General features: G+C 39.8%; 3 protein-coding genes across 10 annotated transcripts in view; 2 read left to right on the top strand and 1 right to left on the bottom strand.

Moving 5' to 3' along the window:
- Nucleotides 1-1545: 1545 nt before the first annotated feature.
- On the bottom strand, nucleotides 1546-10113 carry ccdc40 (coiled-coil domain containing 40). 2 transcript variants are annotated; one of them, XM_047821515.1, is made up of 19 exons: nucleotides 10001-10113; nucleotides 9633-9734; nucleotides 9123-9242; nucleotides 8808-8891; nucleotides 8307-8526; nucleotides 7563-7720; nucleotides 7229-7351; nucleotides 6931-7052; nucleotides 6463-6706; nucleotides 6132-6314; nucleotides 5745-5990; nucleotides 5383-5596; nucleotides 4742-4911; nucleotides 4420-4511; nucleotides 4142-4262; nucleotides 3774-3962; nucleotides 2681-2839; nucleotides 2190-2327; nucleotides 1546-1750 (listed from the first exon to the last, which is right to left on the bottom strand). In XM_047821515.1, the coding sequence occupies exons 2-19, from the start codon at nucleotides 9732-9734 to the stop codon at nucleotides 1649-1651; spliced, it is 2787 nt and encodes a 928-aa protein (XP_047677471.1). In that variant the 5' UTR covers nucleotides 10001-10113; the 3' UTR covers nucleotides 1546-1648. The 2 variants fall into 2 exon arrangements, with proteins under 2 accessions (XP_047677471.1, XP_047677472.1); XM_047821516.1 differs by having other exon boundaries at nucleotides 9651-9734.
- A 145-nt stretch (nucleotides 10114-10258) lies between these two features.
- anapc11 (APC11 anaphase promoting complex subunit 11 homolog (yeast)) lies at nucleotides 10259-11283 on the top strand. 3 transcript variants are annotated; one of them, XM_047821523.1, is made up of 4 exons: nucleotides 10259-10411; nucleotides 10722-10836; nucleotides 10942-11083; nucleotides 11182-11283. In XM_047821523.1, the coding sequence occupies exons 2-4, from the start codon at nucleotides 10728-10730 to the stop codon at nucleotides 11195-11197; spliced, it is 267 nt and encodes an 88-aa protein (XP_047677479.1). In that variant the 5' UTR covers nucleotides 10259-10411; nucleotides 10722-10727; the 3' UTR covers nucleotides 11198-11283. The 3 variants fall into 3 exon arrangements, with proteins under 3 accessions (XP_047677479.1, XP_047677478.1, XP_047677480.1); XM_047821522.1 differs by having other exon boundaries at nucleotides 10719-10836; XM_047821524.1 differs by lacking the exon at nucleotides 11182-11283 and having other exon boundaries at nucleotides 10719-10836; nucleotides 10942-11087.
- A 1251-nt stretch (nucleotides 11284-12534) lies between these two features.
- Nucleotides 12535-15265, top strand: part of LOC113651171 (coiled-coil domain-containing protein 40-like) — a 9839-nt gene continuing 7108 nt past the window's right edge. For all 5 annotated transcript variants that reach the window (XM_047821521.1, XM_047821520.1, XM_047821518.1 and 2 more), the window contains exons 1-7: nucleotides 12535-12682; nucleotides 12949-13050; nucleotides 13472-13582; nucleotides 13817-13900; nucleotides 14197-14416; nucleotides 14939-15096; nucleotides 15250-15265. The exon at nucleotides 15250-15265 is cut by the window's right edge and continues 107 nt beyond it. In XM_047821521.1, the coding sequence (XP_047677477.1) occupies nucleotides 12949-13050; nucleotides 13472-13582; nucleotides 13817-13900; nucleotides 14197-14416; nucleotides 14939-15096; nucleotides 15250-15265 (691 nt within the window). In that variant the 5' untranslated portion in view covers nucleotides 12535-12682. The remainder of the gene's footprint in view (nucleotides 12683-12948; nucleotides 13051-13471; nucleotides 13583-13816; nucleotides 13901-14196; nucleotides 14417-14938; nucleotides 15097-15249) is intronic.

The following is a 15265-nucleotide window of genomic DNA, read 5'->3' as shown; positions in this document are numbered from 1 at the left end:
AATAATTAAAGAAAATATTATTGGGTGTGTTTTAATGACAGATAAAAGAAAACACATTTAATTGATTATCTGCACCTGAAACATGTTGCATCCTCAACAATGGACACTCACATGCTCTGGATGACAGAGACACCACTTTTTTGGCTGTGGTAAAGTTCATTAGAGCATTTTATAAATGTGTTATTAATGTTTCTCTGTGCTTTGTTCTCATGATGAACTAGAAGCTGTAGCGAAGTAGGATTCAGAGCTGTTTTAGGTGGTATGATAGAGCTCCTCATACAAACAGCATCCTCATACTTATTTACCCATAACCATTTACCAATTTCCTTGTTTATGGTTCACACAGCACTGTAAACATCTCGAGTATAATCACTCAGATATATATCAGTGCCACTCTTAGAACTCTACCAGATTATTAAACATGTTTTTATATGTCTTCATATTATTCTTTTATTGGCAGATTTCTAATATTATTAAACACATTTCTGTATTCTTTTAGTGTAATATTGCAGTAAAAGAGTAAAGAAATGAGCTAAGATGAGCTAAGACCTGTTTATATATTTAATACATTTTCACTTTTACGTTTAATTTGCTTAACCCTGGAAGTAACTGAATTTATTTGATGTAGCGGTTTGTGGAAACCTTACAGTATTTCTATTGTCTTAACACTGAATATGAACGTAATGCTGATAAACCAGATGTGGGGTCTGGCTCGTGCTGAACAGTATTGTGTGCAGGAGGTGAGTGTGGCACGTTGTACGCACAGGTCTAAAGTAAACAGCACGAGAACATCTTTGAGATCAACAGCATTGGTAAGATCATTGTTCATATCTGTCTGGAATCTAAAAGGCATTTGTCTGTTCTAGAATGTTAGCTCTTTACACAGACAGACGCTCAGACATATTACTACATTAAAGGTTCTAGAAGTTTTTGTAAATGTTAAATTTTCTAGAATGTAAGAAGTTACAGGAACACACTAGATGGGCAAAAATTAGTCAGTGTTTGATGTTCTAGAATGGTACGTGTCCAAACACAGACAATGTTAGTCTCAATGCTATGGATGAATGCTAAATGGTCAAAATGTTGGATATTCTAGAAGTTTGTACAATGTTCTTATCAGAACGCACACTTCCAGGATGTCGCTGTTGGTCGACTGCAGAATATCTAGAGTTTGTCTTTATCCTCATCCTGAAAGGACTTTTAGGAATAAAAAGGTTCTGTGTGAAAAGATAAGATAAGATAAGATAAGATAAGATAAGATAAGATATACCTTTATTCGTCCCACAATGGGGAAATTTCTCTGTTACAGCAGCAAAGAGAAAGAAATGCAAATATATATATATATATATATATATATATATATATATATATATATATATATATATATATATATATATATATATATATATATATATATATATAAAATAAAGACATAATATAATATACATTATATGAGCTCTAGGACAGCAGACGACAGCTTGTGAATGCAGGACTCCAGGGAGTGGTGCATCTCTGAGGTACACAATGGCGAGAGATAAACTTGCATACTTGGCTGAACAAGTTCACTTTTATTAGAGCTCAGTGGGAATTAAGACACGCTGCCAGTTACACAACAAGAACCGCTGAATGTCACAGCAGCCTGTTACTCTTACTCTGAGTGTGTGTGTGCAGAAACCAGGAGACAGATCCTGTGGAGCAGAGGCTTGTACTGCGGATAGTCCTGGAGGACCTGCTGAAGAACATCTCTGGTCTGTCACACACACACACACACACACACACACACACACACACACACACACACACACACACACACACACACACACACACACACACACACACACACACACACACACACACACACAAACACAAACACACAAACATACAAACACACACATACATACATATATAAGAACCATTGTGAATTTTACATTTTTTAAAATATCAGCTGTTTTAAAATCCTAGATGCAGCAAAAAAGTAATATAATATTAGAAGTTCCCAAATGTTACCTATCTCAAGATCTTAGTCTTACTTCAAAGTATGTTAATACATTATAATAGTAGATGTTCTAGAATAGATGTTGAATTAGATAATTAGATGTTGGATGTTCTAAAAGGTTGGATGTTATAGAATTTTAGATGTTGTTAAAATTTTAGATGTTCTCTGTGTTCTAGAGTGTGCCATGTCTGACCGTGTTCAGTTCTTCTTGCAGAGTGTTTGTGGCAAGCTGCAGCGCATCTTCTCCTTTAGCTGTGGCTCTATAGCGATCCTCCATCACCAACTGCAGCTGTTTCACCCGAGACTGCAGAGCCAGCAGCTGGATCAGGTTCTGCAAAGGACAACCACAGAACATTTAATAAGGTTCCAAAGGAAAGTATCTAAAGCCAGATTTGGACAAGTTCCTGAGTGTAGGACAACAGAAATTAGAGCAGATTTTAAAAAATAGGACTCAAAGGTAGTTCTGGAGCTGAAAACAAGATGATAAATGGCCTATTTTTAGAGCAGAGAGCAAATGAAAACAAAACCAGGTTCTAGACCAGATTACAACAGAGCAGTCCCTCAACTCAAATCACTACAGCAAAACACTCAGTGGTGGTACAGAGGAAAAATGGAGCTATTGATCACGTTCTAGCCCTGTGAAGAGACTGTTTCTCCGGGTTCTGTGTGTGTGTGAATACCCACTTTTTCTTTGGTCTCCTGCATGTTCTTGATGTCATCTTTATAGGCGGAGCTAGTGTTTTTGAGGTCAGTGATCTGCATCTGCTTCTCTCTCAGACTCTCAGAAAGAGAACTCTGCTCCTGTTGCAGCTGTGCTATCACACCACTACACTCCTCTGCTTGCTATACACACACACACACACACACACACACACACACACACACACACACACACACACACACACAAATAATTTAGTGTACTGCAACAGATAAATGAATAAGTTTGAAAAACAAAAGTATTCACCTGAAATAAACCCCTACATTTGTTCCATTGGAACCAGTTTCCATTGGGAGCAACAATAGATTATTGAGTCAATCAGAGTGTCACATCTGTTCAGGGTAAAAAGCCCAGAGTTTGTTGGATTGCATATCTAGAAAGCATGCAATATACTGAACAGTGCTCATGCTGTGAAGAGCTATTAAAGAGCGGTGATGTTCAGTAATTTCTTAGTCAGAGTAGTTTTTCTGACTCATCCCTTTTTTAACCTTCTCACTGACAATTCTTTCCCTGTTGCTTCCTCCGTCACTACTTGGCAGAGGCATTATATTTCCCGGGGGTCCCTGATGAATGAGAGGCTAAATGATTCTGTGTTCTATATGTAATCACTTTGTTGTTTTCGAGCCGATCCAAACTCAGTCGCGACCACAGCAAGGTCACATGTTTGAAATGTTTTTTCTTTAATTGCTGCCTTCATGCTTAAAGAATGTTTTTATAGTTTTTACAGGCATTAAAATTAGTAAAAAGGAGGTCTGGTTGAATTGTCTATGTAGAGTTCGGCTTGTTTAATAATAGATTTAGTGTCACTCTGATGGATTTTTGGGATATTTGGGATTTTTTTGTCTTAGACTTCTGCTTGTTCTCTGTGAAGCTGCTGTTTACATATGTTCTCTAACCAGCTATGGGTTCTTTTAGGAATAAAACTCATCTCAACTCCACTGGACTAATCACAATCAAAACACAATCAAAAATTATTTTGAAAAAAAAAACACATTGATTTTTCACAGAATTATGGGATGTTTTGTGCAGATTCATGACATAAAGTCACAACACACACACCTTGTGTGTCTGAAAGACGTTGCGTTGAAGGTTCTGCAGTGTGTTCTGAAGGTTGGCACGTGTTGTGTGTTTGCGATTGCTCTGTGTCTGAGCCTCGCTGCGTCTCACTATGTTTTCACGTCGAGCGACTGCCGCCTCCATCTCCCTCAACATCATCTCCCGCTGCTTCAACAGCTGGTTGTAATGACGCTGAAACACACACACGCACAATATACAAATAAAACACAAACACAAATATACTGTTATGCACAGAAATCCTTAACACATTATCATAAATAACTTTCCTTATCTCTCTCTCTCTCTCTCTCTCTCTCTCTCTCTCTCTCACACACACACACACACACACACACACACACACACACACACACCTCCTTGCGATGTATCTCAGCTTTGATGGTATGCATGTCCCCCTTTCCAACCTCCGATTCCACAGCCAAACGAGTCTCCTTTGCCAGCTGAATTTTTCTCTCCCACAACATGATCTGTCGCCTTCACATACAAACACACACACACACACACACACACACACACACACACACACACACACACAAAATGCATGTTTGCTCTACTAGGATACAGTTACATATTAATAGGTAAATTGATTTGCTGTTAATGGTGTGTGTGTGGGGGGGGGGGGGGTACTCACTCTGCTTCCTCCAGGCTGTTCAGTAACTGCTTTTTTTCCTCCTGGAGCTTCTCTAGACGCAACTGCATCTCTACAGACTCCCTCTCTGCATCCTACACACACACACACACACACACACACACACACACACACACACACACACACACACACACACAAACATGCAAGCTGATATATGTGTACACACACTACAGGAAATTATATCTAGAATAAATGTGTGTGTGTGTGTGTGTGTGTGTGTGTGTGTGTGTGTGTGTGTGTGTGTGTGTGTGTGTGTGTGAGAGAGAGAGAGAGAGAGTGTGTGTGAGAGTGTGTGTAGCAGTACCTTGAGTGTTTGTATGAAGCTTTTCTCCATCAGGCTATTGCTCTGCTCCAGCTCCTGTTTCAGTTGTGTTTTCTGGTTCAGGAGTGAATTCAGCTTCTCCATGTCTAACCTCAGAACTTTAGACTCTCTCTCCAACTCAACCAGACCACGTTCCTCCTGCTCAATCTCACCTACACACACACACACACACACACACACACACACACACACACACACACACACACACACACACACACACACGTATCTATACATGTCTACATTTTATATCTTTTAGAGAAGAAGTCTATACAGCAATACTAGATGTATTAATGAATAGAACTTATTGTTCCTATTCCCATGCTGAAGATTATTTTTCTATAACAGTGTATACAGCTCAAATTCTCACTTCGTTTCTAGCAGCTACAAGCATTTCTTCCTTCAGCAGAATCAATTTTTTCTCTGTTCTCATGTTCCTAAAACACTGCTGTTAAGGCTGCTGTTATCGAAAATGAATCAACAACTTCTGACCAATCACAATCCAGAACTCAGCTGCACTGTGAGATGATCTTTAACATCTTCACTACATCAATTTAAAGACATAAAATTTGCTAAAAACTGCAAGTTATTTAGAATCTGAAGCTGAACAGATGTGTGTTGTGTACTCTTGTTGCGGATGTTCCTCTGCTGCAGGATGGTGAGCTGTGTGTTTAGAGTTTGGGTTGCGCTGCTTTGTGCTTGTTTCTCCTGTCTTAGTCTCACTAGCTCCCCCTGCTGCCAGAGCCAGGACTGATGCTGCTCCTTCCGCTCGGCCCCAAGTTCCTCCAGCTGTTTATTCAGAGCCCTCACCTCAATCTCCAGAGGACCCAGGTCTTCATGCTGCTCCCACACACACACGGACATGCACACACACAGTCAAAAGACAGTAAAAGTAGACAAAACTGCTGGAAGCAGAACACACTGTGTGTTTGTGTGTGTGTGTGTCAGTGAAAGGGTTTTGAGGAGTGTGTATCTTGTCATGACTCACCCCTGTGCTTGCCCTGATCTGCTCGATCTTCTTGTTATACATGCTGATGGTGGCCTGGTTGCGCTCGATGGTAGAGATGAGTTTAGCGACCGCTGCCTCTTTGGTCAAAAGCAGCTGGTTCCGTTCCTTCACTTCCTGTTCCTGCTCCTGCTGCAGGCGAGAGAGAGCCTCGAGACGCAGCGCCACCTCACTGACCTCCAACGTCACTGCAGCTGAGTCGCCCTTAACTTTCGCAAGCTGGCCTTCCTGTTTTACACACACACACACACACACACACACACACACACACACACACACACACACACACAGAAGAAAATTACTCTATTTATATTATTTTGTGTGTGTGTGTGTGTGTGTGTGTGTGTGTGTGTGTGTGTGTACTCTTACCTTCTCTCTGTGCTGAGCCATAATATTCATGGTAAGATGGTGTGTGTGTTTGGCACTGCTGTCGTGTGTGAGCTGCTCCTGCATTTTCCTCATGATCTTCTCCTCCAGCTCCACCCTCACACATGCCTCCTTCTCTATCTGTTTCGTCAGGATAGTGAGTTCCGACTGACGAGCACTGCACTCCTGCGCACACGCACACACACACAAACACACACACACACAGTCTCAGAGTTTGTATTTGACCGTGTTCAGGTTTTTCTCAGACTCCTGCAGTCTGTGTGTGTGTGTGTGTGTGTGTGTGTGTGTGTGTGTGTGTGTGTGTGTGTCTCACGGTGGTCACACTGGTCAGGCTCTTCTCAGTCTCCTGGAGTGTGCGTGTGTATGTAGTGCAGAGTTTCTGCAGTGCCTCCTTCTTTGTGCCTATCTGTGTGAGAAGCTTCCTGTAGGTGTCTCTGTTAAGCTCAGCGCGGTTCACCATCACTGTCAGCACCTCATTCTTCTCCTGCTCCTGTGTGATGGAGCGATTGTATCCCTCCAACTCTGTGTCCAGAGCACGCAACTCTTGATTGGCTGACCTAAAAGGGGGAGGGGTTTGGATAACCAATCGGAGATCACCTTTAAAACCGATCGTACAAACAATGTCACAATGCTGAAAGACTCACAACAAGGCTTTGTGAAAATAAACTACAGTTATGAATGCAGAACACACACAGACACACACACAGACACACACACACACAGACACACACACACACACACACACACACACACACACACACACACACACACACACACACACCTCAGTGCCTCCTGCATCGTGCTGTAAGCCTCATCTCTCCTCTTCATCTCGATCATGCTGCTGTTTAACTGCTGGAGTATCTGCTTCTTCTCCACTACTATAGAGTCTAATTCCAACTGAGCCTGCAAAACACACACACACACACAATTTTATTGTGTTTTATTCCTCTTACAGCACAGCATTTTTTTCTTATCAACTAAATTAAAATGAATATCTGTGAATAAGCTGTTACTATGGAAATGATAAGGTGTCAAAGTGAGTACATTAATATAAACAATTAATATGCTTAGTTCCTGACCTCAGCTAAGGCATCTCTGGCTGCTTCCTTGTCTTTGGTCTGTGCGAGTGTCTGCAGCTCATACAGAGCGATCTGCTCCCTCAGTTTCTCCACCTGCTTCATCAGATGCTCCACATACAGATCCTACAACACACACACACACACACACACACACACACACACACACACACACACACACACACACACACATACACAAAGTGTACTAATATGTCATGCACAACAAATGGCTTCAGTGTCGCAAAACAATGAATTCCAATCATTTTTTCATTTTGAGGTAAAATATCTATTATTTTAGATTTTTTTCAAATTTTAAAAAATGAAACAGAAGACAAACCTGTTGGAGTTTCTGCTCCTCTGCTTTCCGTTTCTCTGCCTGCACCTTGTTCTTGGTGTTCTTCATGGCAGCGACTTCTGAGTGCAGGTCTGTGGTCACTTCCTGCATGTAGAGCAGACGCCGAGCAAAAGTGTCCACCTCAGACTGCAGCTCTGACACTGTGATCCATCACACACACACACACACACACGCACAAACACACACACACACGCACACACACACACACACACACACACACACACACACACACACACACACACACACACACACACACAACATGGAAGTAACTTCACCAGACTGTACTTTGTGTTTGTATGTGTGTGTTGTCTCAAACTGTGTGTGTTTTCTCTTACCCTGTGAGTGTGTGTGTTCTCTTGCCCTGTGTGTGAGTGTGTGTTTCTCTCACTCTGCGAGTGCTTGTGTGTTCTCACTACATGTGTGTTTCTCTCACCCTTTTGTGTGTGTTTCTCACAACCTGTGTGTTTGTCTGTTTCTCTCACCCTGTATGTGTATATGTGTGTGTGTGTTTCTCTCACCCTGTGTGTATATATTTGTGCGTGTTTCTCTCACCCTGTGTGTTTGTTTCTCTCACCTTGTGTGTGTGTTTCTCTCACCCTGTGTTTGTGTCTATATATGTGTGTGTGTGTGTTTCTCTCACCCTGTGTGTGTGACTATATATGTGTGTGTGTGTGTTTCTGTCACCCTGTGTGTGTATATATATATGTGTGTGTGTGTTTCTCTCACCTTTTATGTGTTCCTTTTTGACCTGTTCAGTAATGCTTCTGTACTCATTCCTCGTGATCTCCAGCTGCTCCTCTGCTTGTCTCCTGTCACTGGCGGCTTTAGCTCTGTTCTCTTGCAGAGTCTCCAGAGAGGCCTGCAGTGTGGCGAGATCCTGCTGTTCACTGTAGAGAATGGCGCAGAGCTGCTCACACCTGGATTTCTCCATCTGCTCCTCCATCACCTGGAGCACATCATCATCATCACACAGTTTATTCTTCTCACTACACAGCAACTTACCATCACATACAACTTCTTATTTATTAAAGAAAGGCACACTGAACCTGTTCTTCATTTGAACTCAATCTGGATCCTGTTCTCACTCCAGATGTTTGTCATATTTTAAAGAATTTTTTATTTCTAGCATTAAAAACCTTTTATATGACTTAGTGATGAAAGAAAGCTACATTAAAAGTATTTGAGAGACTTTTCAGTAGAGCAGAAAAGTGAAGATATGAGCAGAACCTTCTCCTGTAGCTTCAGCTCCAGTCTCTCCAGCTGCTCGGTGAGGTGCTTCTTCAGAGCCGACTGGAATCTCTTCATCAGAGGCTGGGGAATGAATCTGATTATCAACTTCATTACATTTTCAACTTTCTTTTGTATCATAATAAATCTCTAGACTATATGTATTTAAGTCAAAGATTCAGCTACTCTAGCAGAAATATATTAACACAATATCATTGAACTGGAAAAAGATTTAAACTTCACATCATTTCAGAGAAAATATTACGATAAGGTGTAAAACATCTGGAGATTCAGATTCTGTAAAAAGTCACAGACGTGCTCAGGATCCAAGACGATGAGCTCATCATATTCATCATCTTCATCTTCATCATCATCATCAACAGCTTCTTCATCATCGCGTCTCGTCTCATCTCCCTCGGTGTCTGTGAAAGCCGCCTGACACAAACACATCACCATCATCATTACTCTTCCATCTGGACAAGTTATATTAACGCTTTAAACATCAGGACCTAAGAATAAACCAGTTTTATATTACATATAGCTACAACTATAAAGCACAAGAATCTGCCTGTACAAGCACAAGAAGTTGACTGTAAATGTGAATAAAATCCGATCTCATTCCTCAGCAGATCATACCTGTAAGAAAAACATGAGGAGAACAAATCAACACCTTCTGCCCAATCAGAATTCAGGATTAGATCCTGAAGATAATGAATGTATAAATCTACAGGTCTCTGTGTTCAGACTGGTTTCATACTGTACAGGTGGATGTGAGGGCAGGACATCAGAACATATTTTTTTGTTAAATAAAAGTTTTTTGGTCACCTGCTGAGATTCACTGACATCAGAAAGAAGCTCTGCACCACGTTGTGGATCATCTGGAGGTTCTCTCCTGTCTTCAGCCTGCTCTCTTTCAGCTCTCTCCATCTTAACACAGAGGAAATGCTTTTTAAATAACGTTTATGTGAAAGCAGCTGACATATGGCTAAACTGCACTGATGAACATGTGGACTTGTAAAATATACAATAAGCAGTTGCAGTGAACTGAAAGCTCAAACTGTCCAAAGGTTAAATGTGAAATCTCTTCTTATTCTTATTCTTCAGAAAATAACACATTAATGTTGTTAACACCGTTAAAGCTTTGTTTTGTTATTTAAAACACGAAATGAACAGAAATATTAACAAATCCTCACCTTCTTTGCCTTTCAATAAAGTTCCTTTATGAACAATAAAAGCTAGGTACCGACGTTACACTGACACATTAAAGTGCCGTCAACGCTGATAAGCCTGTTGCTAAGCAACCCTAAACTTCCGGAACAACCGGGTTCTTTTTTTTTAGCTCTTAAACTCTAAATGATAAACTATTAAAAATAAATGAACAACGACTACTAAATAGTTTTTTTTCTGTTTTTATTTTTATTTCTTTCAAAAAGCAAGAATAATTAGAAAGGTAATTTAATTTAAAGGTTTCCGCACTTTCCTCCCGCACGCTAGAGGGTGGTATGACGTAATTAGTGGGATAAGAACAGAAAGCGCCGAGTGAAATGTGGTGAAAACTCAAAATGCAGAGCAGAAGGAAAACAGTGCTTTAGTTCTACGAAACGGTATTTATAGGGAATTTCTTGTCTTATTGCCATATTTCTAAAAATCTCTACAGTCTTTAAATCTCTACATTATTGTATATGACATTATTTGAGTTTATTCTCTTAATGACGTCAAATACATGTTGTTTGTTTATTTATTTATTTATATCCTTACCTTTTTTTCTGACAGTTAAAATCTTTAAAATATCTTGTATTATTCCTTTGTACATTTAGAATGTTTCTTCATAATAGCTCTTACCCTGTTTCTTGCTTTGATTGACTTCAGTTTTGTATATATATATATATTTTTTTTTAAATATATTTAAAGCAGATAGAGATGAAGGTGAAGATAAAGCAGTGGCATGGTGTTGCTTCATGGCTTTGGGTGGCCAACGATGAGAACTGTGGCATCTGCAGAGCTCCGTTTAATGGCTGCTGTCCAGACTGTAATCCACTTTTCTACAATAATTTTGTCACAGAATAATGAACTCATCTGAACACCAAATCTGAACACTGTAAAGTATGTGTGCTTCTATACCTCATGTGTGCAGGTAAAGTTCCTGGGGATGACTGCCCGCTCGTGTGGGGTCAGTGCTCACACTGTTTCCACATGCACTGCATCCTGAAGTGGCTGAACTCGCAGCAGGTACAGCAGCAGTGCCCCATGTGCCGGCAAGAGTGGAAGTTCAAAGAGTGAGGATCTCTCTCTGTCAGACTCTTTTCCACTTTACTCTCTGTTTCAATGCCACTGGAGCTCAAATTAACACATGTTCCTTTTTGTTTTCATTCAGGGGAGAAACAACATGATGATGGAATAAACCATTACAGTGTCAACTGCTGCTTTGTTTACCTCTGATTTTCACAGACATTAAAACTAATACTGCAGAACTCAATACTCCTGCCTAAATGTGTACACGCACATCTCTAAATGTCATTTGATAATCAGACTTGTTTTAGGATATTTACAATATACAGCACTTTATACAGACACACATCTGTTTAATGATGATGTTTGTTAGATCAACCAGCTGTTTCTGTTCATCATCTCTGGGCACTGTACAGGAGGTGGGAGAAAGGAGGATGGTAGCTAAGCTAACATCATTGATGGAGAATGGCTCTCGCCTCCTGTATGAAACAATTGCATCTCTGAGCAGGTTCTTATCGAAGGTCTTTTCTCCCTGCTGCTATTAGACTGTATAATCAGAGCTTATTATCATCCAATAATAATTCAGTCAAAAGTTAAGTTTATTGCAGAAAGAACATGTAAAATGTTTCATTTTCTTAGGACAAAATTCCTGAGACACCTCAACAGTAGCTAACAGCTACCAAGCTAGCTCATGTTAGTCACATGACTATTAATATACTTACCATGCTACCATAACAACCACCAGAACAACTTCCCTTTAGCCCGTGTTCAGGTTCCACAGACAAACATTACCAGTAACGTGTCATAATAATTTGAGGATCAGACATAATTGGCTCAAAGATGTGAAGATTTTCTTTATTTTGTGACGTCACAACTATTGCTTGTATAGCCCTGTCTCCTTTTTTTTTTTTTAAATAGAAAGTGATAAAGCAGATTTGAAGATTTTTTTAAAGCTTCATAACAAAGGTAAAGAAAAACAAATGAAATGAAGATGTCTTTATTATTGCAAGATAATTAAAATAATATAAAACAGGTGTTTATTTTGGGGAAACTGATATCAGTAAATCCTTTGTGACTTCAGAGTACAGAAGGTTTCAGGAAGGTGCAAATTAAAAATATCCACTTATTTTACTGTCAGGACTGTTGTAATAAACAGGAAGTGTGTTAATAATAAAGGAACACACAAAAACCTTGTCAATCCTTTTTTTATAATGACACTGTAAATTCAGAATCTTAAAGGTGTTTTAGAAATCTGGCAATAAGACAAAAGATTTGTAGAACTAAAGCACTGTTTTCCTTCTGCTCTGCATTTGAGTTTTCACCACATTTCTCTCGGCGCTTTCTGTCCTTATCCCACTAATGACGTCATACCTCCCTCTAGCGTGCGGGAGGAAAGTGCGGAAAACTTTAAATTAAATTACCTTTCTAATTATTCTTGCTTGTTTAAATAAAAAAAGAAAGAAAAATATATTTTTATTAAGAGTTTATAGTGTGGGGAAAAAAAACGTTTGTTTTCTCAAACCTCCGGAAGTTTAAGGTTGCTTAGCAACAGGCTTATCAGCGTTGATGGCACTTTAATGTGTCAGTGTAACGTCGGTACCGAGCTTTTATTGTTCATAAAGGAACTTTATTGAAGGACAAAGAAGGTGAGGATTTGTTAATATTTCTGTTCATTTCGTGTTTTAAATAACAAAACAAAGCTTTAACGGTGTTAACAACATTAATGTGTTATTTTCTGAAGAATAAGAATAAGAAGAGATTTCACATTTAACCTTTGGACAGTTTGAGCTTTCAGTTCACTGCAACTGCTTATTGTATATTTTACAAGTCCACATGTTCATCAGTGCAGTTTAGCCATATGTCAGCTGCTTTCACATAAACGTTATTTAAAAAGCATTTCCTCTGTGTTAAGATGGAGAGAGCTGAAAGAGAGCAGGCTGAAGACAGGAGAGAACCTCCAGATGATCCACAACGTGGTGCAGAGCTTCTTTCTGATGTCAGTGAATCTCAGCAGGTGACCAAAAAACTTTTATTTAACAAAAAAATATGTTCTGATGTCCTGCCCTCACATCCACCTGTACAGTATGAAACCAGTCTGAACACAGAGACCTGTAGATTTATACATTCATTATCTTCAGGATCTAATCCTGAATTCAGAAGGTGGTCAGAAGGTGTTGATTTGTTCTCCTCATGTTTTTCTTTCAATTACTGTATGATCTGCTGAGTATTCAGATCGGATTTTATTCACATTTACAGTCAACAACAACAACAAAAAAACAATCAGTGTGTTATTAAGCAAACTGCAGCTTCTTGTGCTTTATATTTGTAGCTTTATGTAATATAAAACTGGTTTATTCTTCAGTCCTGATGTTTAAAGCGTTAATATATCTTGTCCAGATGGAAGAGTAATGATGATGGTGATGTGTTTGTGTCAGGCGGCTTTCACAGACACCGAGGGAGATGAGACGAGACATGATGATGAAGAAGCTGTTGATGATGATGATGATGATGAATATGATGAGCTCATCGTCTTGGATCCTGAGCACGTCTGTGACTTTTTACAGAATCTGAATCTCCAGATGTTTTACATCTTATCGTAATATTTTCTCTGAAATGATGTGAAGTTTAACTCTTTTTCCAGTTCAATGATATTGTGTTAATATATTTCTGCTAGAGTAGCTGAATCTTTGGCTTAAATACCTATAGTCTATAAGAGATTTATTATGATACAAAAGAAAGTTGAAAATGTAATGAAGTTGATAATCAGATTCGTTCCCCAGCCTCTGATGAAGAGATTCCAGTCGGCTCTGAAGAAGCACCTCACCGAGCAGCTGGAGAGACTGGAGCTGAAGCTACAGGAGAAGGTTCTGCTCATATCTTCACTTTTCTGCTCTACTGAAAAGTCTCTCAAATACTTTTAATGTAGCTTTCATTCATCACTAAGTCATATAATAGCTTTTTTAGTGCTAGAAATAAACATTTATTTAAAATATGACAAACATCTGGAGTGAGAACAGGATCCAGATTGAGTTAAAATGAAAAGTTGCTGTAAGTGGAGAACAGGTTCAGTATGCCTTTCTTTAATAAATAAGAAGTTGTATGTGATGGTAAGTTGCTGTGTAATGAGAAGAATAAACTGTGTGATGATGATGTGCTCTAGGTGATGGAGGAGCAGATGGAGAAATCCAGGTGTGAGCAGCTCTGCACCATTATCTACAGTGAACAGCAGGATCTTGCCACACTGCAGGCCTCTCTGGAGACTCTGCAAGAGAACAGAGCTAAAGCCACCAGTGACAGGAGACAAGCAGAGGAGCAGCTGGAGATCACGAGGAATGAGTACAGAAGCATTACTGAACAGGTCAAAAAGGAACACATAAAGGGTGAGCAAAACACACACACACATATAGACACACACAGGGTGAAAGAAACACACATATTTAGACACACACAGGGTGAGAGAAACACATATATACTGTACACACATACACAGGGTGAGAGAAACACACACACACATATATACTGTACACACATACACAGGGTGAGAGAAACACACACACACATATATAGTCACACACAGGGTGAGAGAAACACATATATACACACACACAGGGTGAGAGAAACACACAACACACATATATACACACACAGGGTGAGAAACACACACACATATATACACACACATACAGGGTGAGTGAAACACACACAGACACACAGGGTGAGAGAAACACACACACAGAGGGTAAGCGGAACACAAACACAGAATGAGAGAAACACACACATGTAGTGAGAACACACAAGCACTCACAGTTTGAGACAACACACACACAGGGTGAGAGAACACACACACACAGTCCGGTGAAGTTACTTCCATGTTTTGTGTGTGTGTGTGTGACGGATCACAGTGTCAGAGCTGCAGTCTGAGGTGGACACTTTTGCTCAGCGTCTGCTCTACATGCAGGAAGTGACCACAGACCTGCACTCAGAAGTCGCTGCCATAAAGAACACCAAGAACAAGGCGCAGGCAGAGAAACGGCAAGCAGAGGAGCAGAAACTCCAACAGGTTTGTCTTCTGTTTCATATTTAATATGTGAAAAATCTAAAATAATAGAAACAAAATGAATGGAATTCATTGTTTTGCGACAGTGAAGCCATTTTTTAGTACACTGTATGTGTGTAATATTGCATATTAGTACACTGTGTGTGTGTGTTGTAGGATCTGTATGTGGAGC

The sequence above is a fragment of the Tachysurus fulvidraco genome, chromosome 12, assembly GCF_022655615.1.
Source record: "Tachysurus fulvidraco isolate hzauxx_2018 chromosome 12, HZAU_PFXX_2.0, whole genome shotgun sequence".
Classification (NCBI taxonomy): Eukaryota; Metazoa; Chordata; class Actinopteri; order Siluriformes; family Bagridae; genus Tachysurus; species Tachysurus fulvidraco.
Note: the sequence above shows the minus strand (reverse complement) of the source record. Positions and strands in the feature narration are given on the sequence as shown.

Excerpts from the sequence above, each read along its gene's own strand:
- anapc11 (XM_047821523.1), top strand. The coding sequence starts at position 10,728 with ATGAAGGTGAAGATAAAGCAGTGGCATGGTGTTGCTTCATGGCTTTGG. Across the intron at positions 10,837-10,941 it reads TAATGGCTGCTGTCCAGACT|GTAAAGTTCCTGGGGATGAC; the intron begins GTAATCCACTTT and ends TCATGTGTGCAG.
- ccdc40 (XM_047821515.1), bottom strand. The coding sequence starts at position 9,734 with ATGGAGAGAGCTGAAAGAGAGCAGGCTGAAGACAGGAGAGAACCTCCA. Across the intron at positions 8,527-8,807 it reads AGCTGAAGCTACAGGAGAAG|GTGATGGAGGAGCAGATGGA; the intron begins GTTCTGCTCATA and ends GATGTGCTCCAG. Across the intron at positions 2,328-2,680 it reads TGCAGGAGACCAAAGAAAAA|AACCTGATCCAGCTGCTGGC; the intron begins GTGGGTATTCAC and ends TGTCCTTTGCAG.